Source organism: Labrus mixtus, chromosome 17 (genome assembly GCF_963584025.1).
Source record: "Labrus mixtus chromosome 17, fLabMix1.1, whole genome shotgun sequence".
NCBI lineage: Eukaryota > Metazoa > Chordata > Actinopteri > Labriformes > Labridae > Labrus > Labrus mixtus.
Window position 1 is genome coordinate 23,594,627 of NC_083628.1, and position 27,607 is coordinate 23,622,233.

A 27,607-nucleotide genomic window follows, 5' to 3' on the forward strand; every position below is an offset into this window, starting at 1 on the left:
TCATCCGGCAGCTTTCATAACAGTGTACTTTGGAACTGAGAACAACTGACCTGTGGCCTACTTAGCCTAATCAGCTGTGAGAATTCCAGCAATAAAAGCCAGCAGAGGGCTTTTGACAGCCCTTAACAGTAGAAACATGGACAGATGGAAAGTATTTTTTAAAGTCTCTTTACACTGTGTTTGAGTATAATGTTTTAACTAATTGTTTTTAATAAAAACAAAGTTATTAAGTCTGACTGGAAACCAGAAATAGGTTTGTAATGCCAGGATTGGAGCTACATTTATTTAAGTGTATTAATGAGAAAATACATGTGCTTTCACAGGTGTCAATTACTTTTAATGTTACCCTAATATAGTTCTTACTGATCAGAACTAAAAGCCTGACTTGATCATACTGGATGCATTTTGAATTTGAGCTCAAAAACTGTCCTAAAAGAAGTGTTATCTAACCGTTATGATGACTAAAAGCAAGCCTTGTATTTTGAGATTTAAATGAAAAGATGTTTAATTGAAAAACCTCAAACTGGGACACACTCAAAGAAGATCCATCCTCATTGAAATGTATATAATAGACGCAGAATGGAGTAATTAGTGTTAAATCAGTAACAAAAATGTATCAAGCTCTTTACCAGCATGGCACAAATGAGTGTGATGCAAAAAACACAATGAAGGGGGTCTGAGCTTTAATGAAAATGAAATATTAAATGAAACAGAATCTTAAAAATAAATCTGGAACATCAAGGAGCATGCTGGAGGTAATGTGGAGGACAATCTGCAAACTACTGGCATGGTTTTGCTTGTGCAAGTTGATGAACTCATAGACTGAACTACATATCTTTGTCAATGACACTCTGGAGGTATTTCTGCAAATGAATCCAAAAATTGCAGTCAGTGCTGGGGGGGAACAATCCCTGAAAATTGCAGACATTCTGTCTTAGTATTCATTCGGTAACATAAATTAAATGAATAACAAGTTAGGGAGGATTCCCCTTTCAAAGGAGCCAATTAATTAAGTGTAAATCTATACATCTATAGCCAAGGCCAACAGAGTGATATCACATTTTCGGTTCTGAAAAAAATACCATCAACCGCCAAGGACCATTAGATCAGTGTTCAAAGAACTGATGAACCCTTTGAGAAACGGTGTTTAGATGTTGTGGCGCAGTTACTGGCTCGACTCAACAAACTGTGATTTATTTTTCTAACTGTGCTTGGCTGTAAGAGCTGGTGTTCTGAATTTGACTCGTTTTGCAATGAGGCCGGCTGATTTTATATAAAAAGTTTTTTGTGCATATTGTTTTTGCATAATGGTTCATTTAAATACATGCAAACAGCATTGGTGCCAAGGGACGCCGTGAGTTAATCTTTTAGGGGTGCTTTAACCCTCTGCTTGTGTTTAGTGAATTAATTCTTCTGACTCATTGGCAGTGGGTAAACAGGCACAAAAGTCACACAATCCTTAATTGAATCAGGATCTCGATGTTTAATGCTTCTAAAGGCTCAGTATTTATCCAAGCAGAGAAACTTCCTGCTGTATTTGCTAGGTTTCATTTTATTGTTCTTGTTATCTATCCCATGGAAGTCAAACTTGGCATGATGTTATTGGTCTAAAACGACTCACTGTAAGGCCGAAAACTCAAGTTGAACAACTGTGTCTTACGTTTGTGTTTTTTTATTTAAAACAATTTGAAAGTAATTCTCTCAAAAATTCTATGTGTGTGTTTTACTGATAATGTAGTAGTGCTAGGAGCGAGTTCCCACAGGATTTATTAATTGGCTTCTGAATCTTGACTTGAGATTCTGTATTTAATTCCAAGATGGTAAAATACCAAGAGCAAGCAAATGCTTATTTACACACCCAGCAGACAAGGAACAGCATTAACATTCATTTGAAGTAGTGTTTGTGTCCACCTGATCAATGTTAGTACTCTCTCTCTCTCCATTTAGTTTTGTTTTTCTTTGTCCTGTGTTTCCCAGGGGTAGGTACCAGGCTCTTAAGCTAAATGTTCCTTTGTGTTTACAAGCGAGTAGCAGGCTCAAGTATCAGTCTAGCTGTTGTTCAGGGCCTGTCAGATTTCATACAGTGCAAGAGGAAGTCTCAAACACTTTTTTCAAATGTTGGTTCTTCAGTATTGAATCTAAGGAAAAGTCAGGATTTCAAGTTTCATGGTTTTATCTTAAGAATAAATATTGCTTTTACCAAAAGTTATCTTAAACCAGTTAGTCTCTGAGTCCCTAAAAAATGAAATAGGTGTACTTGTGGGGGTCAGAATGGAGTTTGGCATGTATTTTGGCTAGCTCTGGTTCTTTCTGCAGCATCTGGTCGCTATAAATCAGAAATATCTTTCAACACACATTGCCAAAAGCATGTGAAAGCAAATAGGCAAACAACACTAGAAAACTTGCATGCTGATTAAAAAATGTTTTTGATTCCGATTCAGAGGACTTTATTTATCCCAAAAGGGCAATTCAGTTTTACAGCCGAGCAAGTTTTATTATCCTTTAACTATAAATTAAATGTGTCCACTGAAGGCCACAACAGTTTCTCATTTTGAAATTATTATTCTGGAAAAAAAAAACAGCAGGGAGATTAGCTTTTCATACAACGTGGTATTGTATAGAACCCCTGCTGTCAGGTGCTTCTGACAGAACAATCTGACCTTGTGTGTTCTCCTTGTCCTTTGTATTATTTGAAACTAGTGGTGTTACGGATGACAACAAAAAAAGAGAAGAAAAAGGACATTTGTAACACAATTTTTCCACTCCTTAGGTAGACATGACTCAAAACTGAAATTTAACATCATCACTACAAATTAAAATACTTCTCCATGAATCTTAATAATGTATCACATCGTCTATTTTTTCACTAAAGGCTTACACATTGCTTCACTACCTATATTTACATGGTCATTAATCCTCACAAAGGGGTTGCTTTATATGCATCTACAGCTGCCTTCTCTCCTATTTCCCCAAGCAATTCTCATTGGTTGAATTTCATTTGACTAAAATTGTAAAACACAATTTTTTGTCTCACAACTGGAGTGGTTGTGGTAACTCCAAATAAATGGGAAAGTAAGGCATTTTTCACAGCTGAACAGCAATACCAAGGCAACCTCCTGGTAAACAGGTAAAACAGGTTGAGCTCCCATCCAGTCAGACACCTTCATGGTAATGGGGGGGGGGGGGGGGGGGGGGGGGGGTGAAGGAGGAGCTCCCTGTAAAGTAAGATCCGCAGGCAGCACAGTCCTGCTTAATCCTTTTGACATTTGGATGTACAATCTGCATTCAGGTAGGATCAAATAATACTACGTTTGTTTTTGTATTTTTTTAGATTTTGAAATTTCCTGAACTTGTATATTGGTGCACAGTTCTTACTAGATATTATAATGTAATTTAATATGACCACATGCTCTTTTTTCTGTTTTTAGTAGGACCACGATCATGACCAGACAAAGCTGCAATTGTTTGATGCCAGTGTCCTTCCTCAGCTGTCCACCCTGGCTGTCTGTTTACTTGTTCTGCACTGCAAGTTTCTTGAGCACAGGTAAGAAAACAGACTTACAGTAAAGATACACAACTACGGGTTCTACGGGAGCCTATAGAAACCATTTAACCAACTTTAGCTTTCTGACATGTTATTGAACGAAGCATCCTAGTGGAAGTGATAACAGACCTACAAGTCTCATCTCTGTTGAACACTGCTTAGCCGAAGGCCTCAGTGGAGTAAGCTTCCCCATGTGTTACCATGGCGCTCACTGTCTGTCCAATCAGACTTAGAGATTAGGCCTCCAGATGAGTGCTTACTCCCTAATGTTTCCAGGGATTTGAGCTCATATGTTTTGTTTTGTTTATTTCTTTACTCAGGGTGGAGCTTCTGATAGACTGAGCTGCAGTTCTCAAATATATATTTCCCTTTAAAGAGTATTTTTTTATAAATGGAAGTGTAGTTTTCTTTGTATATTTCCCTTTAAAATAGTATTTTTTTATAAATGGAAGTGTAGTTTTCTTTGTATATGATATGTCAACAGTAAAAATGAAATAATTCTGTTTCACTGTGCTTAAACACACAGTATGTAAATTCCACCACCAGGGGGCTCTCAATCAAAACAATATAACTGAGCTCAACTATCTACTACTCTACTACTGTAACTAGTAGAAGTACCCGAAGAGAAAACAGATGGCACTAAAAGAGCTACTGTTTAGCTACACAGCTAAACAGAAACTGACCGTTGTAGACTTCTCTGTATAACACGATAGAAATCGTCAAGCAGGAAGACCGTTGAAACCTTTTTTGTCTCTTATATATGGTGCAACTTATACTTCTCAGATCAATTCTGGAAGAAATTGAAGGCACCAACTTCAAAATTTATTTCACATTTCTACTACATATATAACCCAATGTCAATACAGATTCATGTTTCAACGGGTGAAGTATCCCTTTAAGAATAACAAATGGAATACTCACAATAGCAGAGTAGATCTCAAAGAGAGATGAGAGATTTAGTCGTGATGTTTCATTTCTAAGCGGTTGAATTAACTGGCGGACTGATGACTCTGATGAAATCTTCTTCCCCTTGGTGCCAGAGGAGCCTAACGGTTTTATCCAGGTCACCTAGAGAGGGAAATGAAGAAATATGAAAAAATTAAGAATGTCCCATGTCGCCAGTTGGCCAGGCAAGTGAGCCGGAAGTTACTCACTCAATATCAGCAACCCTTTAGTTTTTACAGCAGTATAACGTGGAAACACAACTGACACCTCAGACATGTTTGAAGTGACTGGAACCTGCCTCACAGCCTTTTAAAACACCAGAGAAGCCAATGAAATCAATGAAAAAGTGTTGTGCTTTATTTAAACCACACGTCTACCAAATCCACAAACATCTTATTTAAAAGACTAAATAACTAACACTGAAAAAGAATTGTGGACCCTTACCAGATCATAGTTAGTCTGAAAACATTGTTTCTGAGTAGAACAAATAGAAACACAAGTGGTATTGTATTTAGGGCAAATAAAAATGCACTGGAGACTGAAAATATTCCTTTAAAAATTAACAAAACCCTTTACCCTCTGTCTGAGCTCCATTAATTCTCAGTAAAGAGTATGAAGAAGATTGCACCGGTTGTGAACCAGTCACAGGACATAAACATCATCACCCAGCATGATGATCGCCCGCAGTGAATTTTCCTGAATATTTGCTCCTGCGTTTTCACAGATTGGCTCACCTCCACTTCACATGGAAATGTTACCAGGAGCCTGGCACGAACTAGTCAAGGGAGAGAGGGTGTGTAAACAATCAGCCAAATTCACACTTGCAGAGCGGCCTACGCTATTAATTGAATTTTAATTGTGATCACGATTTCGACCTTCCAACAATCAAAGTAACACAATTGACATTGATTATTTATGTTTTAAAATACATGCACAGTAACTTGACATGTCTATGTGGTCCTCTATTGACCATATGAAAAGAAATACACAACCCTATTTAAACCATGTTAGGTTATTCATCATATTTTATGTTACAGTTTATATTTATGTTTGTTTAAATACAACTTTATTTTACCTCACTTGGTTGTCCCAGTCCAGCCCTGGCAGGATAGTAGCAGGATATGTTTTTTTATATAAACAATAAACAGTCTTTTTAAAAGTACCCAAAAACAATTAATTACGTGATGAATAATCAGGAGCTCTAAATTGTTAAAAATCATCATGATTACCATTTTGATTAAAATCGTGCAGCATTACTTGTAGCTCAGCTGGAAAGTGTTCAGGAGTTTTGTGCATGTTTGAAAACACCATTATGGTAGTAGAGATATACTTCAAGACACAAAAGCTTCATATGTTTAATTTTTTTCCAAGAAGGACCAAGGGGCTTCATCTGACCTTGAATCATGTATTTATATTTTTGATCTAAACTCTGTAATAATTACGCTACAAATGTTGTCGTTAAAAGTTATAGCTGAAGGTCTTTACGCCGCTGTGCATCATTTTGACTGCCATTTTTATGTCTCTCTTAGCTAGACTTCCTTTGAGAAGTGAATCCAAATAAAAATTAAACGTACCCATTAAAATGTGAGCATGAATACCATAAATTGCAGCTCAGTGTCAAAAAGGCTTCTCTGAATGAGAATACATTATATTCATCCTTGAGGCTTACAATTGGGGATTATGGAACAGCTAATTTGTGTCTGTGATTAAATTCAAGACTTGCCTGACTTTCTTTAGAATTGAAGACGACACAAGGGATACAGGTGACGTCGACCAGCCCGCAGACCCTCCAGAAGGCTGAGGGAGAGGGTGTGACTTTGGGCTGCAGATACACACTGAGCCCTTTCGACACCGGAGAACTGGACATCGAATGGTCTGTGGTCAGTGCAGACACTATGCAGAAAGATCAGATGGTAAGAGTATGTAATATGTAATGAAGATGGTTCATTTATACTATTAATGTATATGTAGGGTCTTATATAAAGGGATTATATAGCAGAGCGACTAATTTATGCTAAGATGCCCTTGTGTGAGCTTGTGTGGGTCTGATTTTGCCTACATTTGGGGACACATTTCAGAGTTAAGACCAGTTAATTGGGGACGGATTATCAAATTTTGGTCCCAAATTGGGAAAAGCAGACATTTGGGTCAGTGAATTGGATAATGACAAGGTTAAGATGAGTGGAAATCTTCAGGAAATTAATGTAAGTCTAAGTAAATGTGTGAATATGTATGTGTCTGTCTCTTCTTCCAACCTATTTCCAAGTTTGAGTTATACCTGTAAAGGCTATATATATATTCTGGAAATAATGCTATTTTCTGTTCAGTCATTATTCCTTGAGATTGGAGACTTTACTTGCTGTACTTTTCCTGTATTTTAATATTTTTAAGTTGACCTGCTATACAGTTCAATGCTCTCTCCACCATTCCCTAAACTATGTAATTAATTACAAAGTTCTTCCTAAGAAACAAAAACTAATTCTGTGGCCCCTTCAGATGAAAAGAGGCTTTGACCTAATTAGACTTAAGAATGCATTTGTCAGAATAAAGGTTAGAAATCACAATAAAACATGAATCAGGCCAGGTGAAAAAATAGAACATCAAATTAGTTCAGATTTTATGTAGTGTGCCTGTCTAAATCCAAATTTAGAAAACAGGGTGATTGAAAACCTTCTATCTTTTAAATTGTATATAAATGTTTTTTTTATCCGACTCGTCTTTGATATAGGATGAGTCAGAAGTGTTTGAGTCTTAAAATTATGTTTTTCCGTCTCCTCTTTGGCCTTAGGCAGCGTTATTTGATCTCAGTAAATCACAGGGACTGATCAGGTCAGAATGTGTTCCTCCTGCTCAGTAGTTTTGGGTCTTTTACAAACATATGGCTTTTGCACAGCAGTCAAACATTTTAATAGTCTGGTTGTGAACAGCACTTCTTCTAAATCTGACACTAAATGTACATCCACTGCAAATTGTCTTTTTCACAGAACGATGTAAGAGGCTCACAGAACAGGCTGAAACAAACAGACTTGCCATACTGTATTATCACTCTATAACATTTATGCTAATGTGATAATTAGTTAGAACCAATACAGTTTATTTTGAGACCCATATGTTGATTCTGTTTAATCTGTTTTATTATGTGTTCCATCAGCTCATTTCCTACACCAGCGGCGCTAAATACCTTCATAGTGACAAAGCTCTTGCAAAAGGCCTTCACTTTGCTGCTCCTGACCCGTCAATGGGTGACGCTTCGCTCTCAATATCTGTACTGTCTTCTGCTCACAGTGCCACCTACCAGTGTAAAGTGAGGAAGTCACCTGGAGTGGACATGCGCAAGGTGTCACTGGTAGTCATGGGTAAGACATCGGATTCCAGTATTCAAACATAAATGTTACTTGACTGCATTATTTATGTCCATCACCCTTGACAACAACAGGAGTGGTTTCGTTTGAAGGAGTACGTAGCTGCACACATTAAAAGTTAACATTTTGGGATGTTTATTTTTCTGAGATTCTGACATTCTGATGTGGATGCAATTGCAGTAGTTCACTAAATTTAGCGTACAGGCAGGTATATCCTTTGAGACTGCTTTGTTTTATTTCAGTAGAAATAAAACAAAGCAGTCTTGTGCATGCCTTGTGCATTAAAGTCATCAGATACTGACCTAAAAAAGTTACCTAAAAGTAGCCCAGTTTAATGTCACACTGTTTTATTTTTAAAAAGTGAAACTGAAGAGCACCTTTATGATTGGCTGTGAAAAAGTGCTTGAACAAGTTAATAAAAACAGACTAATGGAACAACATCAAGATGTGCACTGCATCTTAGAGCCCTTCAATCAATGCCTATCGATGAGCAGCCTGTGTGTATGACCAACCAGGTATGCCCTATAATAAGACAAAAACAGGAGCCCCCCCCCCCCAAAAAAAAAACACACTCACAAAAGAACTAGAATGCAAAGTTATGAAGGCCAAGGTGGGTGCAACTTGGATTATCAGGCTTCAAAAATTAAATCAAATAAAACAGCAACATATTTGGGTCAGGGTTTGGGTTGTCATGCCAGAGCCTCATAAAACAGCACAGGAGTTGGGCAGACAATACAAACTCCACAGCAGATGTAGCCCACAGGAACATATGAAAAGGCAAGACAGCCTGTACTGTGTACTCTCAGCACCGCATAGGGCACACTAACAACAAAACGCTAAGTTGCTAGGCAACACAGTGGGTGTTGATGTTCCCCTCTTGTGAATGAGTTAAATCAGTCTGTGAGATTGTTGTTGTTCCCTATGCCCCTAGCTGTTCCTGTGTACTATTTCATGCTCAGTATGGTCTATGCTCAACTGCTTGAGTTTTCAGCACTCCTCAAATGTATCAACAACTTCTGAATTCAAGGACCAGCCTGCAGTGGCAACCTCATAACTTCATTGATTGTTAAACAGCATCTCCCAAAAGGTGGATGTTTCTCATTTAAGCATAATCTCCTGGAAGAGATAGCATTACAAGCAAAGTATATTGAATTAGTGATAAATGCCTGCTTGCTTTTTGTGCACAGTCTATAAACTTGACATTGAGATTCATCCTCCTGCAGAGTTGCAGTCACACCAGGAGCTGCAGTAGAAGTTCCCTTCATTCCTTTTGTTTAGTCCTCAGTCAATCCTGACTTTAAAACAAAGATTACAAATACCTAAAAACAAGTGTAGATAATGGTCACAACTCACAAGGCTGAGTGAGGATAAGGAGAGGGGACTTTTCTGTGTGTGCAATTATTTAAGGTTTTTACAGGTCAGGTACTTTCTGTAACGTTAGAAGTCTTTGTTCCATGAGGATGTGCTCCCTATGTTTGTGTCAAATTGCACAATTCTCTTGGTGCTTTAGCCAATCTGGATAAAAAAGGGCAAAAATAGACCTTTTTTTCCCTAGTTTCCAATTTTTCTGTGTCATAATTGCTATTTTACAATCTGAACAATAAGTCCATTAACTAGCTTTGAAGCTTCCACTGTATGATATTAATTCATAACCAAAAAGAGATTGCTACATTTGCTGATATAAGAAACTGAGTCAGGTTCCTAGAGACAGCTGTGCTCTTAATTTTGACCACAGGGATTAAAAGAATACATATTAGGAAGACAGCTTTACGAGAAAAAAAAAAGCTATGTTGCACTATAAGATTGAGCAGTGGATGAGACACTGAAAAGAGGCTCCGGTAATTTGCAATGACACCTCACTTTAAGCCATTTGTCAGTGTGTAAGTCTTAAAGTTAGCCAGAAGGTTAAAGTAATTTACTTGATTCGTGTCCAGCTCATCTTATCTGAAGAGCATGAGCACACACTGTGCTTGAGGAGGTCACCTCATTGGCAGATTTATTTATTATGATTTTATGACTTAATAAATAACTTTGTGCTGTGACATCTTATCATGACTAAGCAAATTATTGTCCCCGTTTAAAAGCAGCTTCCAAATCAAAGTGATGTGGGTAAAAAGCCAGCCAGGATGTAGTTTTAGAGAATAATTGATGATTTGATTTGTTGTGACTCTTCCATTTTTTGGGGGGAAACCAGAGTTTCTGGTTGAGGGTACACAATTATTTTTAGTAGAGCTTTACTATACACCATTGTGTGGTGCAATCAGGCTATCAAAATAGATAACAACAACCCATCATCGGCTTGCTATTTTAGATTTATCTTTTGCTCAGACAATTTTAAGCAAGTAGAGTAACAAATTACAGCTGATGTCTGTTTATTTTTCCACAACCATATTCTGAAAGTTAATGAACCTACATAGTAAAAAAGGAAGTTTTCACCTTAATTGATCATCTTCCATTAAATTGTATTAGTGCATATGTATGGACCTGTTATTGGGCTGCAATTTTCTATAATCAATTGTTGATGTTTTTCTAAACACCAAATAAAGTCTCCTGATTGTCTTTAAAAAACAGTGATGTTCCATTAGGCCCTGTGTCCACCTAGCGTTTTGTCCTGAGGGTTCCTTTTTCATTTGTTTTCAATGAGTAGAGAGCGTTCGCAGCAGAAAGCAGCTGCCCGGAGAAGAAGCGCAGCACCCAGAGGCTTTTTTTCCACATGCTCCACCTTTTTTGTGCGGCCACTCCGAGCGCTCAAGTTGAAAATCTTTACAACATTTCAGAAAGGCGCTGATGCCTTGACTTAGTTTTGACTTAGTTTTTCCGCCTACAGATCGTGTCTTGTACCAAATCCTCTTTGCTCCATGTCTGCCGGAGTAAAAAAAACAAACAACCTGAAGTAAAAAACATACAATAAAAAGTTACTGAGCTGTGTCATACAGCGGCTGTTGCCAACAGACTGTTGTCATAGAGACAGGACGGACGTACATGGACACAGAGCCTTACTCCAGTATCAAGTCACAGTGTCAGTTTACACAGTTCAGATATCATGAAAGTGTGTTTAGGTCTCATGTTTGTCCGCCTTTATGAGGTTTAACTCCACTGCTGAAACCTGAAATGTTGCTAACTTTGATTTTGGATTGGATAAATGATGTAGACACATATCTTGTTAATTATTTATAATGCCTCACAATGTAAAATATATACTGTACGTGATCTACTCCTTTACTTCCAAAATACCTGCTAAGCCAAAAATATCATCCTCAAACCTCTGGATCTACATAAAACTCAGCCAAGGTTATGTCAACATCACTTACAGTTAGAGTCAAATACTCAACTGTTAGAGGCATAGAGTCTGCAGTCTCAGCGTCATTTCAAAAGAGAAACATGTTTATGTTCAATGGATGCAGATTCCTTTCAACACAGTTCAAAGAGCGAGCAGCTTCAACTCACTTCATTATGTCACAGATCAAGAAAGTCTCCGGTCTTTTTTCTCACATCAAAATTGGTATCAAACCTCCATCAGATAAAATCACCTCAACCATAGATGGAAACCAAAGAAGTGTGAAACTGCAGTGCTTTGCTTATCAATAGAAAGCCTTGAGCAGTGTTCATACAGACACAGACATAGTCCTGAGATGGAAAAACATTAGAAAAACAGAAAAACATTAGAATCAATATGAATGTTCAAGAGAAAGGATAAAAAGTATCCCTCGAGTGAAATGCTGAGGTTTAACAAATACTTCACTATCATGTAAAACAATCAATCCCATTTTCATCAAGACACATCGTAATGATCTTGTCCTTTTTCCTAACAGCACTACTCGCCATGCCCCTTCATTATTACCTCAATGCTCACATAGAATTTGATGTTCAAATATATCTTTATGGTGTCAATTTATCCAACTAAAGCTAGGCTAAAAATGTGGCTTCCCTTTTGATCACAGAGCCATGAAGCTTTAGTGTTTTTCACAGCATTGGAATGGAAATGGCAGCATGAAATTATCCATTTGTTGTTTGATTTCAGCCAAGCCGTCTGTGCCTAAATGTTGGGCAGAGGGAGGGGAGCTGGTCGGGGAAGCTGTGTCTCTGCACTGCAAGTCTGCAAAAGGCTCCACTCCCTTAAAATACTCGTGGAGGAGGGAAAGTGGAGGCCCCATCCCCGCTGCAGCCTCACAGAGTAAGTGTGACCTCTGCTGACGTCATGACGTTACTGCACATCAAAGAGAGGGATGACGAGCATGTGTAATGGGCTAGAGGCTGCTGTTATAACAGTATTCAATTATGTGTTGGAAAAAACTCATTGTCTTACAGTACTTTCTTTTTTGTTTATTATTTATTTTTCAAGATAGTGGAATTTGTGATTTTTGGAGTTATTCAGATAAACAGTTTATATTCTACTTACATTTTGGGGGGACTTATTGTGAACAATTGGAAGATCATTAGAATATTTACCTATTATATGCTAACTCTTTTCCAAGGAAGAAAATTCTTGAAATGTTTTGAACTTGTTAACTAAACTGGGATTTTGTGCAGTGACAGCGAAATGTGATCTGGGGAGCTTTTGGGGGGAAGGGATTGATTTAATCAGGTGCTAATGATTTTTTAATACAACAATCATTGACAATATTGTTTTTAATTTGATGTAATTATCTTGAGTAAAAATATATGAAATGCAGGTTATTCATTGTGCATTGTTACAGAACATAAAAAATGTTTAGTATTATGAACCATCACAAACCGTATCATAGTCACCAAAAAAAGGAACCGCTTATAAAAAAAGGAAGCAATGAGCAAAAACGACAGCCAGTAATATTACAGCAGATTCATCTCACCTTACTATGCAAAAGCAATACGCAAAATGTGCTAGCAAGCAGCTGTCAGCCAACTAACAGCCAACTGAAGCCAACGTTATTCGTCCCAGATTTAAAGTACAGTCAGGTGACTATGCTATCTTACAATATTAATGCAGTTGAGTAAGCTAGAAACAGATTCCAACAGCAATACACAACACCCACTAGCTACAAGCTGCCAGCCTGCTGCAGCTATTTTATGAACCTGAGATGAACAGCAAACGACAGAAGTAGCTTACTGTCAGATAACTTACAATACTACTGCAGCTCAGTCAAAGTCTTCACCCCGGTCATCTTCCTCTATGTCCTGCATCACGTGTGCTCACAATCTCTGAACCCTATCTGTATTATCTGGCAATGATAAAGACTTCTTCTTCTTTGTTGGTTTTAAGAGGCCGCTGACATCCAAGAAGTTGCATAACTGTCTACCTCTGGATTTGAAGTCGTACTACAGTTTTTATAATACTTAGGTTAACGATAAAAAAATGTATATTTTTAATAGAAGAAGAATAAAAGACTCAGTAGCGAGTGAGTCAAACGTCTGTGTACTTTTAGTGTAGATAGTGGTTAGCTAAACAGGACTTCTGGCCAGAATTCCCTTTTTTAATGCTTTGCCAAGACTAGCAATTTGAAAAAGCAAGAGCAGAGTTACAGTTGAGGGATTATGTCTTTGAACAGACTGTTAGCTTCACTTGCAGAACCTTGTTGTATTCAACTGAATCATTGTAACACTTGTAGAAGGATCCCTTTCTGTGGTATCCTCATGGAAGCCCCTTGTGTCTTGAGCACATGTACAGTACATGAGTTAATCTGTGTTTGTGGGCGTGTGTGTGTGTTCTCTCAGACAGTGTGACAGGGGAACTGAAAATCAGCAACCACTCGCAGAGCTTTGCAGGAATCTACCTTTGTGCGGCGAACAATGCTGTTGGAGCTGAACACTGCAGGATCAACCTGAAAGCGAGCAAACGTGAGGATAACACACCCCCGTGCAGAATGTTTCAGTCCACATATATCACACATGACGCACTCATGCAATCACGAAAGACCCTACTTTCATCCTCTTTAGTCTTCTCTCTTTGTAGCTCTGCCACAATCTCCCCGTTGCCCCAGTTCTCCCTCACAGGGATTTAACTGCAGTGTTCAGAAACATTGCTGTGTTATATCCTTATTATGTTGTCTTACAATGACAGAAGAAGGTCAAAATCGGTGTCAAAAACATCACTTTAATCATGATAGACAAAATGTCTTTGGTCTTGTACTGTTCATCACCCACTTCCTGCTGCTTAGTCACAAAGTCACTCATGAGTAATGGTGAGATGATACTGCTGCCTAATACGTCAACAGACCCTCTTATCTATATGAAATTAGATTAATGAAACAAAAAATGGCAGCAACTGAAAATAAGTGGACTCCTTAAAACCACCTCTGAACAAGAGAGAAAGCAGAGGAATACCAGAGCTGCCTCACAGGGAATGAATAGGGACGGTAAATGCACTGGAAGGGAGTACGGTCAGTGATTTAGTGTAACATTATGTAATAAATCATATCTAGGTTGAGACTCAAACAGGTCCTCCCCTTTCTGTGGATCCATAAAATAAGTTTGTCTTCGTTTACCTTATGATCTGTGGAGCATACCCCCGTATTACATCTTGTTGAGTCCATAACTTCTTCTCCTGGTGTGCAGATCTTTGGCTTTAGGGAGGGAATCATTCATTTTCATGTAGTATGCTGTCCTAGACCAGAAGTTCCCAAAGCATAGGGCCCTGTAAAATCATTTACAAGACATTTTAAAACAGGTCAACTACACTACATTCAGTCTAGTAGTGTATTCAGTACTTAACTTTAAAGCTTGTATAGCTATAAATATAATAAAAATCATCATTACTATCATGTTTTTCTGTGTCTTCCAAAACATATTACTGACCACTGACCATTTTTTATAGTTCACACAATTCTCACAGTTTTAGGATGAAGAAAATTAATTAAATAATTAAAGGAAAGTGAATGTAATGCCTCAAAGTATTAAGCCTTATGCCTAAAACAACATTGTTTGGTTGAAATAGGCAACCTATTTCAAGAGTTTACTTCACAAAGCCAAACAATTACCGCCGTCCCACCTGCGACTTCTACCGCCATTTATCTGTATTGAGTGACATTAGCATGCAAACTAATGTAACATACATATTTTATAGCATAAGCACATTTGATAAAACATTAAATTTCAGGGCCACAGTTTATCATCTGTAACTTTAGTGTATAATAATACTTGTATCTTTCTAACTCAAATTTTAAAATACTATTATACCTACTAAGTTATCACTGCTGCCATATGAACTGTCTACGAGCATAAACAAATGTTTTTAATTAATATCTTGCAATTCAAGTACACAAGTGACAACTTGACCAAAAACAGCTGACGATGGCAGCGCAGCTAGGAGAGTCTCCTGATGCTAGCTTACAAAATAAATCTGTACAAACATATATTTCTTCAGATAAAAGGACAGCAACACAAGAAAAACTATTGCTAACAAGTGTTCTCAAGTTTACAATGCTCTGTGTACAGTAATTAGCTTAAGTGGGGGTAAATAGTAGTGAGAGAGGAACGGGGAAAACACAACAAACACACAGGACTGTAGCTACGATCTCTGGACGACATTACCAAACAGATCACTGGGCAATTAACCCAGTTACAAAAATTATCTACATAAAGTATGAATGAAGTGAAATTGATTAGTCATGTCTGACACAAACAACCTGCCACGTGTTCATTTTGAGCTTCTAATGAGTTGAGAGTAAAGACTGTAAATATTAAGGTTGAGAGTAAGCTATTGGCTGCTTACAATGAAATTAATAGACTATTTCTTCTTAAAAATTTGAGAAGAAAATGAGCCCGTTGTCCCTAGTTACGTTATTTTCTTAAAATAAGTCATTTTTTTGTTGTGTAATGAGAAATTGAAATTTTGGCAATCCATGGATTTCGTTGAACAATGACAATACAGTGTGTTATAATGCTGTGAGAGTACAATATTTAACTTTAAGAGTTGGCAGGCCAAAAGGGTTGGAATCCAAACACTAGAAAATAAGAATAATACAGTCTAGTACATTTTTCACATTGTTCTTCCCTGCCGCAGAGCTTCTGAGAGAATAATTCCTTGCTATTCATACTGATTTTACAGCTCCAAACAGAGCAGCGGTGATAGTCGGCACCGTCGTGGGTTCTCTGCTTCTCATCTTCATCCTGCTGGTCTTCATTGTGCTGTTATTCTGGAAGTTGAGCAGCAGACATCGCCATGAAAAGGAGTTTTCCAATGAGATCAGGTACGGCACAGCACTGCAGCTCCAGCAGAGATATCGGGGCACAGTTAAAGGTGTTGGCAGCTTGATGGTTAGATAAGTGAGCCGCTGCAAGGGGGGAACAAATCCACAAACTGTCTGACAAGTTTCTCCGAGTGTTCATTTATCACCCAAAAGTCCCATGAGTCAGAAACTTGTGCCTCTGTTATTGTTGAGCAGTGCTGTCAGCTTACGAGCTTATGTTAGAGGGTGTGAGCATTTGGTCAAAACATCATAATGTTAATTTAAAAGTTTTTTTTTTCCTGCATAAATAAGTATTAATTAGATAAATTACTTTTTGATGCAAAAAAGTTAAAACAGACGTCAAAAACAACTTATAAGAGACAGAAACCATAATCAATGTTTCTGTCTCCACACAAATGAACACACATTGAAGCCATTCAGATAATTAAAGAAATAAACCCCATAATTAGAATAACATTATGAAGAACAGTGAGAGAATTAGTTGTTTAAGACTTTTGAGATTACACAAGTGTAGACTACATACGGCTCGGTTTTTCCTTATCAATTCTCTGGGAGATAACAAATCTTAAGAAAAATATTGGAGTCAAAAACACAAATCATGTCTGGTGGAGTCTGGAAATTATGTATTGTTGTTTGGCACGCACCCCTCTTTTATTCATGACATAAATTAACCCTATGATAGTTCATGAATGGAGAGAAACATTGCCCCCTTAGTGTTTACCATTAAAAACCAATCATATGCCACCACAATGTCATTCAGAAGCTGTGGCCACACCCATCAGGACCTCAAAATATGTCTAATCTATCAAAAGTGAAACTGCTAACTGGGTTGGATAAATCTGGTTATATCCAGTTTTTGCTACCTGGAGCATGTCACCCTCCTATATCTGGTGAGTTTTATTGCTTAGGTCATTCGGAGGTCACAACACCTACCCAGCATGTGCAAAGAGGATGCGCAGAGGAGGTGTTGCGAGTTTCTCTCAACAAGATGTACTGCACCTGAGGCGTTTCATGACATTGAAGCTAAACTAAGGTTTTTTTTAACACACTTGAAAATGACTTAGTTTCATTCACAGAGTATATAATCCAACATGTTAGCTGAGCTTTAGCCTATTTTATGACGAATTACCACTATTTTCACAAAGAGCATTTCATTAATTTGATACACTACATAGAGTCTCCTATGAAGCCTCACTTTGTGCATAACAATTTTCGATTCGTGTGAAAAGTGCGGCAACAATCCGCTTCTCTTCAGGTAGATAATGATGCAAATATAAGTGCTGACATTATAAATAACATCAGTTCCGCTGCATGCTGCATCTGAAAGCCTGAGTAGCATTCATTAAAAGTTACCAAGTCTCTCTTCTCGTCTCCGTCTTCCCTCAGAGTTAGAAACATAAGAGGCTCGCTAGTGTCAGTCAACAACAACTCTCGCTTGTTCTTGTGTGCGGCTTGCAGCATTAATATGCAGTTATTAAATCTTGACAAACACTGGAAAGTGACATTTCAAATCCTTGCTTCTGACTTTAATAGACTTCCTAAGGAATGACTGCTGCATTTGATCAATTATTATATTCAACTTTAAATCATTCAATCAACCAGTTTCTATTTCAACAGCCTAAAATGAACAACAAAAGTTATCTCATGACACTTCACATGATAGGATCTAGACTGCACTGAACAAGTTCTTTGTGAGAGTATCAAGAAAAACCTGCAGATTCCTCATGCAGAACCAGACTATTGGTGGACTGCCAACTGCCTTGACAGGCTGGGTTAAGACAATTGGGAAGCATAATACATTTTTTGGTCTGAATTCTCAAACTCTGGAAGGAGCAGAAATAATGAGCAGGCATCATTTGATAAGAGAGCAAAAGTCTGACATGTTGGAAATACTCTTTCATAGATGAGGGGGCTTGATCCGGTTCTTACATCTATTTGTTTAATATGAAGCTCAAACTGTAACAAAATCTGCCCGCCAGGAGCAAAATGTACAATGACAATGTGACATTTTTGTTTTGGTTTAGTTGCTGAGTGCTGTATGTTGCTCTGAGCAGTTTCCAGGCAACCAGAAGATATTTGAGCAGTCACTTTGCCTTTCACATAAATAAATAGTCTAGAAGACGAACCTCCTTAAATTATCTGATTTATCTGACACTCTTTTGTTTCCTGTAGAATAAACAAATGAGATATACTGCACTGAGATGAGAACTTTAGAGGTGCTAGGGTAGCTATTTAGACCTGTTCCTAGTCTTTCGCTAAACTGCTGGCTGTTGTATTATTCACAGGAAGACACGAGAAAGGTATCAATATCACATTTAACTAATTCAACTTTATTAGTTGCCCTATTTTCACCCAACTTATAAACCCAGGGGCTACTTTCTCCGGGACTACAAGGTTCCTCCAGCTATTGTATGCGATTCAAAAGTGGTCTCTAGATCTGCAGAAATTAGGCAAAAGGTCACATATTATGCAAACTACACTTGACCATGTTTTTCTAACACTAATGTGTCTCCCTAGCCTGTCACACCTTCCAATTATGAGAAATGGCCATCCGCTCTGTTTCCATTTTTTGGAAATGTTTGGAGATTTTCCATTTTCCATGTTTGCAGATTTTCCATTTGTGACATCACAAAGGGCAGTAGCCCCTCCCCCAGGTGGGTGACACTCCCACAGCTAGGTGTTTGTTCTGCTCTCTGAGTCTGCCTTCTCACCGTAAACAAATAGGGCATGGTGCAAGAAAGCCAAAGCAAACCAAGCCCTTCCAGAGAGGGGGCGTGGTCAGACACAGCTCATTTGCATTTAAAGCTACAGACACAGAAACAGCCTGTTCTGAGCAGGGCTGAAATAGGAGGGTTTATAGGCATGATCAAATACAGGATCAGAGTGGAGTTTTGTCAAGAAACTTGTTTCGTGGAGCTCTGAGACTTATTTAAAAAGGAGTATACTATGTGACCTTTAATAAGGTTAACAGTTATACTAAGTTATACACTTAGTCTTTAAAATGTCCTGGACTTATTTATTTACACTCAAGAAAATGTCTCCATTGTATAATGTTCTCTGCAATCTGTCTCTGAACTGGTCAATCATTTTCTCAGTCACCCATGTGTGCAATACCTCGATAACACTGTCTTCACTGAACCTTATGTGCAATATTGCGTGCAATAGCTACACAGTTCAACACTGCTCATGTATATTTCTAAATATTGATCATATCTTCATATCTTCAATGTCCTGTGCTTGTATAAAGCTTACTATTCGGATACCCTGCGCTCTTAGTTCTGCTTATTCTGCCTATATTTCTATTTTATTCTACATTCTATATATATATATATATTTCTATATTTCCCACTTCTATATTGAGTTGGAGAGCTAACAACCAAATCCCCCCCCCCCCCCTCGTGATTGATAAAGACTTTCTGATTCCGATTCTGAAGCTACCTTAGAAACTAATAAATAATAAAGAAATAGTTTATTCCTAGTCCGTGGGGGAAAATTCATACAGGCACTTGCATTGACAGCACACAGTTCCTATCTGTGTGATGCTCCCAATCCCATCTTACACATTTTGGAAATATTTCAAAGTATGTCGAACGTCAAGGTTTTGTCTTCAATACTTTAGTTTATGTTTTGAATAATTACAGATTGTACTGATGCGAGCCACATGAGTCAGTGAATAATACTCTTTGACTGTGCGTTTATTCTGAACTCATGTTCAGATAATGAAACCATTAAACTCCCCTCATGGCAGACATAATTGCTTTCTTGCAATATGATTGTTATTGCCATTGCACAAAAGTAAATAAAAGCTTCTCTCTGTGACATTCAGCTCATTTTATGACAGGCCATAACCATTGGATTCTGTGGAGTTCAAACATCGCAGAGAAAATAATGGCCATTGAATCTTTGAGGGTTCTGTAATGGGAGTGAGCATTAGTTTAAAAATCATAATTATTGTCACAGTAAGACAGATGCTCGGTCTAAAAAAAGTCATATTTTGTCTCTTTATCAATGAAATTCAAGAGAAGAGTTAAAATGTAATGTTTCAATGCCAAAACCTTTCAGCTGAACAACATCGTTCTACATGAAGCTTGTTTCAATAGAAGGGAAAATGTCACTCGGTTACATAACTAATTGTGGCAGTAAATCTTTTCTCCTGTGTTACTTTTTCTGTTTTCAATTTGCATCTGAGGCAGGCAGCACAGTTTGCCCTCCTGGCCTGTGAATATATACGAGCTGTTATAGAAGGAAATCATTTAACAGATGCATATCAATGTGAGTCAAAGGCACCTCCAAATGTAACTTATATTTACCTCCTCAACCAAAGTGGTAGAAATGAACGGATCTCACCTCTTGATGTTAAAACATCATTCTGCCAAACACAGCTGGTCCTTTATAGCAAAGCAAAGCAGGTCAATTCAAAGAGCTCCAAAGTGCTTTTTAGTGAGGTAATGACATGAATTAGAACACTTTAAAGGAAGAATGTACAACTTTTTGATCCAGTAGATATCACCCTTGAGCACTAGCATGAAACCAAAACAGCTGTTTGGCCACACCTCCACCATACTGAACCCTCGCTATCCTCCAGGGACCCACCTCCAAACCCCCATCCACTTGCATTGGAACGAAGGAGTAATCAAATGAAAAGCACCATAATTGAGCACTATTAAGCACAATCAGCAGTCATCATTATACTCGGCTTGAGCTGCAGTTTCCTGTGTCCTGCATTGTTGTGTAAGCAGGCTAATGTTAGCGCTCTTTAGTTAGCTTGTAGCTTCATATTTCATGTAAATTGACACAGAATGAACGTGATCTAAAAATGCTTAGGTTACATCCAACTAAGCAGTGAGTATGTTCTTCTTGTTCTCTCTAGTCCTTCACTAAAACAGCTTTTATACACAAGGGGAGGAACTGGTGGTCCCATCCATGTAAACCTGATGTAAACACGGCTACGACAACAACACAGCCAGTCAGAGAGACATTTACACAGGAGATACTTGATTTCTGCTGTATTTAGGTGTAAAATGCTGCACATTCTTCCTCTATCAGATTTGTTTGTTTTTTCCACTTCCACTAAAGCTAAATAGTTATCTACTACTGAGGTCTAAATCAATCAATCAACTTTTATTTGTATGGAGCCAATTCACAACATACTTCACAAAAAGGGCAAGTCTAGACCGAATACTCTCTTGGTTAAGGTATTTACAGAGACCCAACACTAGCTTAACATTAACAAAACACTTGAACAACACTGGAAAAGAGTAGCAAAGAAAAACTTCATTTTTAAAGGTAAAATCTGCCAACAGAACTGGACCAAAGCTAAACTGCCATCTGCTGAGACTGTGTTGGGCTTGGAAGGTGAGGTGGAGGTGAGATGCAGAAAGAAAAAGATGGATAGAGAGAACCAAAGAGAGAAGCATCAACACCAGCCAGTACAGAACAATGGCATTCAGTCAGTGGCAACAATAATGATAAAATTAATGATTTACCAGGTTCTTAAGATCTAATTGCCCTCATAGGGTCTGAATCTTTATGACAAAGATTATTCATTGATTATTCATTGTTAGAATGTTGGTCTTTATGTAAATTCAAATTAAAAAAATGATGGTCTATTTAAAAATGAGAAGGTTGTAGCATAGCCTTCATTGTTTTCCTTAGCTCTACAATATTCTCTGTTGTGTAGAGGAACAAAAGGGACACAAAAAAAATACAATTCAGTTGTATATTCTACTCTAGCATCATTCTCAGTCTTTTAGTAGCCTATTTGGTGGAACATCATATTTTGGGGACTAAACTCCACAACCCACATGTGCAAGTATTTATGTGCATAATTCTCTGAACACTGATAAGCTCTTAATATCGAATTTGAAAACTTCTCTTGGGCTGGAAAAGTGCAAAACTGTGTTCCTAGTTAAACAAAAAAAAAGGGGGGGCAGCGTGGGAAAATGTGTCTCATACAGTGGGGTTCTGGTTCACTGCTGGCTGCTGATGTTCTGCATCATGTTCCCTGACATCTCTGAGAGGATTTCTACTTTTTTGCAAGTAAACAATGTCTCCCAAATAATTTAGAGTTGTAGTTCACATGCAGTTGAACGCAGCCCACATGCTTTCAGAGTAGATGGATAAAATGGGAGCCGTGTCAGTGTGGGAGGACGGTTGTGCACAAGAGACAGAGAAGCACTTCAAGCCACGATCCTCCTGACGGAGCTCCTCCATATCTGTGACATACAGGAGCAGAACTCTCCTCACGTGAACACTATTGTGATGCAGTGGTGAATTGCTCAAAGGGGAGAGATGGCAATGCAGTAATCATTTGAGCCACGAAAACAGTCACTATCACTATCACATCATCACCGTCATTATGTGTAAAAAAAAACACTGCAGCCTGAGTGGGGGGTGGAGAAGTTCAAAGATGAGTCATGCAAAGTATCAACTCAGTTCAGGTACTTAATCCTCTACATTTGTACAGACAGAAAACCCCAAAGCTCTTCATGAGGAACAAAACATCAGAGCATTAACTGTGCAATATCTGAAATTTGAAACAAGGAGGGGGCAACTTATATATTTTTTAAACCTGTAATATAATATTTTTGGACAATCTGGAAAGTTTATGCAAGCTCTGAGCACAGCACAGATAAATCATCAACCTTACACAGCTGAAACTTCTTACCTTTTAGCATTCAATTGCTAATTTTACATCTAGCAGATATGAAGAAAAATCAAGGTCCTGTTTATATGCATTATACACTTACCTTTTTGGTGTGGTATGTTTTTTTTTTAAACTTCTCCTTGGAAATATCTGGCTCTAAAACATCCAATCAGCAACATGCCCATCTGCTGCTTTAGATATCACGGGTTATCAAAGCTGTCCACTGCAAACTGTTGCCTGCAGCAAATCAAAAGAAAAACACTAATGAGAGTGCCAAGACAGAACAACAACAGTAGGTATGTAACATAGAGACAAAGAGCTCAAAGATGCTGTAAAGCTTTGTTGAGCTGTTTGGAACTATAGCAACAGGTGGACATTCTGTTAACATGTCCTTTTTAACCAGTTTAAATAAGTCTCAGACGTCCCCGAAACATGTCTGTGAAGTTTCTTGCTCAACATCCACTCTGATCCTGTATTTGATCATGTCTATAAACTCAACTATTTCAGCCCTGCTCAGAAGTTTTTTTATCATGTGTCTGTAGCTTTAAATGCAAATGAGTTGTGTCTGACCACGCCTCTGTTTGTAAGGCATTTGGTGCCTCGGGCTTTCTTGCACTGAGGCTGCATTCATGTGCTGCTCGGGTGGTCCAAGTTTCCGAGTTTGGACGTCGTTCTTCCAACTTTAGTGTGTTCACGTGATTTCAGTTCGGAAAGTCGGAATGTTGTAACAACAGCAAAAAAACAGCGTTGATGCGAAGAAGATACGAAGAAGATCAGTCAAATGCCACTGTTAAAAGTTATATTTGAGCAAAAAGTTGATGTGCAATACGTGAATTAATAAAAAAAAAGTTAAGATTAACAAAACATATTGTGCCCCCAATGTGATGACAATTCTGACGTCAAGTCGGGAAGTCGGGCATCTAATTGTTTTCCGAGTTTCTGAGTTGTTGTTCCGACTTGAGCAGGAGTTCATGTGCATTTTACAACTCAGAAACTCGTTTTTCCAATGTGTCCAACATCACATGAATGCAGCATATGTCCGATTGTTTGTGTGTGGAAAGGCAGACTCAGAGGGCAGAACAAACATCTGAATGTGGGAGTGTCACTTACCTGGTACAGGGGTTACTTCCCTTTGTGATGTCACTAAGGGAAAATCGCCAAACAGCCAGTTTGAGCACACAATTTCTGAAAAGCGAAGCAGGCAAAAGACGGAGAGGATGGACTTTTCTCATAATTGGGTGCGTCTGTAGACAGGCTAGGGAAACACATTTGAGTTAGAAAACTTAACCTGTTCTTTTAAATGATTTTCTTTTGGCTGTTTTGCCTTTATTAGATATAAAAGCTGAAGAGAGACAGGAAATGATGGGATAAGAGAGAGGGGGGATGACATGCAGAAAACACTATGATGCTTGCATTGGATTGCTCTTTTCACTTTGTCTATGTATATTGTATCTGTCCCTATTAAATAAACCATAAAGTAAAATAAAAAAAATAAATACACAAGTAAAAGAAGCTTTAAATGAGTAATTATCCTAGTACAAACCACAGGAATTGAAGGATTTTACTTGACCTAAAACAGATGGCCTACTGTGGGTGGCCCGCGTTCGATTCCGACCTGCAGGGTGCCAATCCCCACTCCCTCTCTCTCTCCCGGTTTCCTACTCTATCCATGTCCTATCACATAAAGGCAAAAAGCCCCCAAATAATGTTTTTAACAAATGTAGTCCTTTTCAAAATTTTCTCAGTAACAAACAAACTGCCTGACACTGTGCAAATTGATATATACAATTAAGTGTGTGGCAGTTCATTTCATTTGTGTGTAAATTGCTTTCAGAACAACTTTATGTAAAAAGATGAACATCTTCCCCTGGCAAACAAAACAATTCATTGGTGTGTAATTTATTTTACTGAATGAGTTCCTAACCCACATCCTGTCAAACACATACACACCTTAATCACAGCCCCCCCAAAACAACAGACATTATTTCCCATATCAGCTGAACAGAAAAAATATCCATTCCATTTGCCAGCAAAATTCTTCTGCAGGATCTGAAAATGCCAAAGTCGATCAGCTGTGCGGGCGTTATCTTTGACAGAGGAGCAGATCCCAGCTGCTGCAGCAGAGTTACATAAATGCAGAATGCAAAGGAGCTTTCTTAGTTTGAACGTTGGCAGCGGTGTTGACGAGGGAAGATTGTACTGTATGCTCCTTGTCAGCGTTTGATGGTTGAACCACCACCAGAGTGAATTTTATGCTTCAGTGAAAGTGGGGGAGAGAAAGCAGGGCCTCGGAGAAAGTAGGAGCTCGAGGGAGACGCATCCAAATAGGCAAAGACAACAAATATTTATGCCCTTAACCTACGGGGCAGCGCTATGTTGCTCAGGGGAACGGTGCGTACACTGTGGTAAATATGGATACAAGCACACAGAGGACGACCAAAACAAGCAGTCTTTCAGATAGCCAGTAGACATAAAAGCTACAAGCAAGTAACTTTGTGCTTAAAAGATAAAACAGTAGTTGTTTTTCAATGTAAAAAATACAGAAATACAACTGGATCCGTAGGGACGAGAAATATTGAATCTTTTATGTAATGTGCCTAGAAAAAAATGAAGGTTTGAGCTTCTTGATGCTAAGAATTGTTGCTGTTTCTTCGTATTTTCATTCAAAACAGTTTTTGAGGTTTAGCCTGGGCATTATCTTTGAAAATCTAACCATACTGGGACCTATCTTAAAGGTTATACAAGGATATGATAAGGGAATTGTCGGCTTTCTTAACCCATATGATGAGAAAGTATTTTAATGCAAATCCACCCAGCCTGTCAGGCTCTACCCGAAAGCTCCATAAAAAAAGGTTTTGATTTATTAAAATGACAGCTCAGTCCATTCACTCAGCCTCTACAATTGCCTTCCAAGCCATTTCACCATGTAAAAAAAGGAAGCCCTAATTCTCTGCAGTCAAATGATTGAACCTAAAAACTATTTTCCAAAGCGGAAAATAAATAGAAAATCATTTCACTTTGTAGTTTTTCACTCTCTGCTCTGCTCTGCTATCTAACAGGGAGGACGTTCCACCTCCTGAAAGCCGCCCTGTGAGTCGCCACACGAGCCGGAGCACCACTCGGCAGCCACAGGTTTCTTACTGTCAGGTTGGAGGCAGCGAGGTGAGCTCTTTCAATGAAGGGTGCACACATACTCCCTCAAACAACAGCCAAGGACACATACCGGTCAAATACACACCAGTGGAATATGACGGCAGGGATGAATATGCAGTCTAACCATCAGTAGGAGTTCTAGACTGTAGTGTTTGGCTCTCATTGTGATATTTGCAGAGAAGATTCAATGCTGTCTGGATGCTTGAACAAAAAAAAAAGACAATTTATAACAGAATTCAAAGCTGTGCAGTGAGAAGACTTCGTCAGGTTGGCTACTTTCAAACAGTCTAAATCGTGAAAGTTTTCTTATTTTCCTTAAAGAATCAATAATTGGGAAATGGACTTGATCATTGTATGGCGCATTTCTAGTCCTTTGACTACTCAAAGTGCTTTTACACCGCAGGTCACACCAAGCCATTCACACACTGATGGCAGAGGTTGCTATGTCAAGTGACCATCAGATGTAACCAACCCACGCTTCCATTATCTTTACCGCTTTTCCAGTTTGGGGTCACAGGGGCTGGAGCCGATCTCAGCTGTCATTGGGCAAGAGGGGGGGGGGGGGGTACACCCTGGACTGTTCACTAGCCAATCACAGAGCTGCCATGTAGAGACAAACAACCAGTCACACTCACATTCACACCTACGGACAATTTAGATTATCTATTAACATATCGAGCACATCTTTGGACTGTGGGAGAAAGCCAGAGTAGCCGACAAAGCAGAGGGAGCAACTTGGGGTTAAGTGTCTTGCCCAAGGACACATCGGACTGGTGGCTGCAGGAGCTGGGGATCGAACCTACGACCTTCCAGTTGAGAGACGACAGACTCTACCAACTGAGCTCTGAGCCGGCCCAATAAAATTTGCATTTAATCTCTAAAACTGAATTTTCCTACCAATCATTTTCACTGGTGTCAACCATGTTTATACTCAGTGATTGTATTCATGGTCACAATGTGCTGCATATGGTTGCCCCTTTACCTCATAATATTTAGGAAAGCAGTACAAACAACAGATCTTATGTCAATCAATGACAAAGGCAGAACTAGTAACTCCTTCCTTTCAGATAGATATGCATCGAAAAAAGTTGTTTTACAATAAAGAGAAGTCCCATTAACCCTTCCCTTTGTACCTCAGAGGCCTGTGGTACAAAGCCCGGTTTGGGGTTAACTTTATGACAAAGACCTCATTATAGTCATTGATTTAGATAACTTTGATGGCAATTCATGTCATACAACAGCCATGCTGCTGTGATAAGAGATGTTCCACACCTTAACTGTGCCATGGGAAGTTATGTTTTACAAAGGAGACATAAGGATGTGTACAAGTATTGCCCACAACCAATCAATTCTCTTGTCTCTGTGTACTGTATGAGAGATAATCATTTTGCTTTTTATCGACCTCATCCTACAATAGAGACTGATTGAAGAACAACATTCTCCTTTGACAGACCTTCTACATTTTCAGTTTTTGTTGACATGGTCAGAAAGGTTTTCATTTACTTTATATTAAGCTTTAAAGGTGTTGTGAGTGGTAGCGGTCGTGCAGGTAGGTAGAGTGTGTTATATTGAAAGTCTTCCTAATATTTCTCTCCTCTCATGTATGTCAACGGACTGGGCAAAATATTGAAAACACTTTTAAAATCCTCTCCACTTGTTTGCTGCACTTATACATACATATATTTGTTATAGATAAATTCATTTTCACCACCTTACCACTGATGAGAGCAGAGCAGCCTGCTTTTGCTTTTGTTTTTCTTCTATACACCAAAGCCTTCTGAAACATAAGCGC

The 27,607-nt window shown here is 38.5% G+C and overlaps 1 protein-coding gene across 1 annotated transcript; it reads left to right on the top strand.

Moving 5' to 3' along the window:
- The first annotated feature begins 3,429 nt into the window (after positions 1-3,429).
- Positions 3,430-25,966, top strand: vsig8a (V-set and immunoglobulin domain containing 8a). The gene is made up of 7 exons (XM_061061827.1): positions 3,430-3,544; positions 6,227-6,402; positions 7,641-7,845; positions 11,873-12,025; positions 13,543-13,665; positions 15,875-16,016; positions 25,722-25,966. The coding sequence occupies exons 1-7, from the start codon at positions 3,442-3,444 to the stop codon at positions 25,936-25,938; spliced, it is 1,119 nt and encodes a 372-aa protein (XP_060917810.1). The 5' UTR covers positions 3,430-3,441; the 3' UTR covers positions 25,939-25,966.
- Positions 25,967-27,607: the final 1,641 nt, after the last annotated feature.

Excerpts from the sequence above, each read along its gene's own strand:
- vsig8a (XM_061061827.1), top strand. The coding sequence starts at position 3,442 with ATGACCAGACAAAGCTGCAATTGTTTGATGCCAGTGTCCTTCCTCAGC. Across the intron at positions 7,846-11,872 it reads GGTGTCACTGGTAGTCATGG|CCAAGCCGTCTGTGCCTAAA; the intron begins GTAAGACATCGG and ends GTTTGATTTCAG. Across the intron at positions 12,026-13,542 it reads CCCCGCTGCAGCCTCACAGA|ACAGTGTGACAGGGGAACTG; the intron begins GTAAGTGTGACC and ends GTGTTCTCTCAG.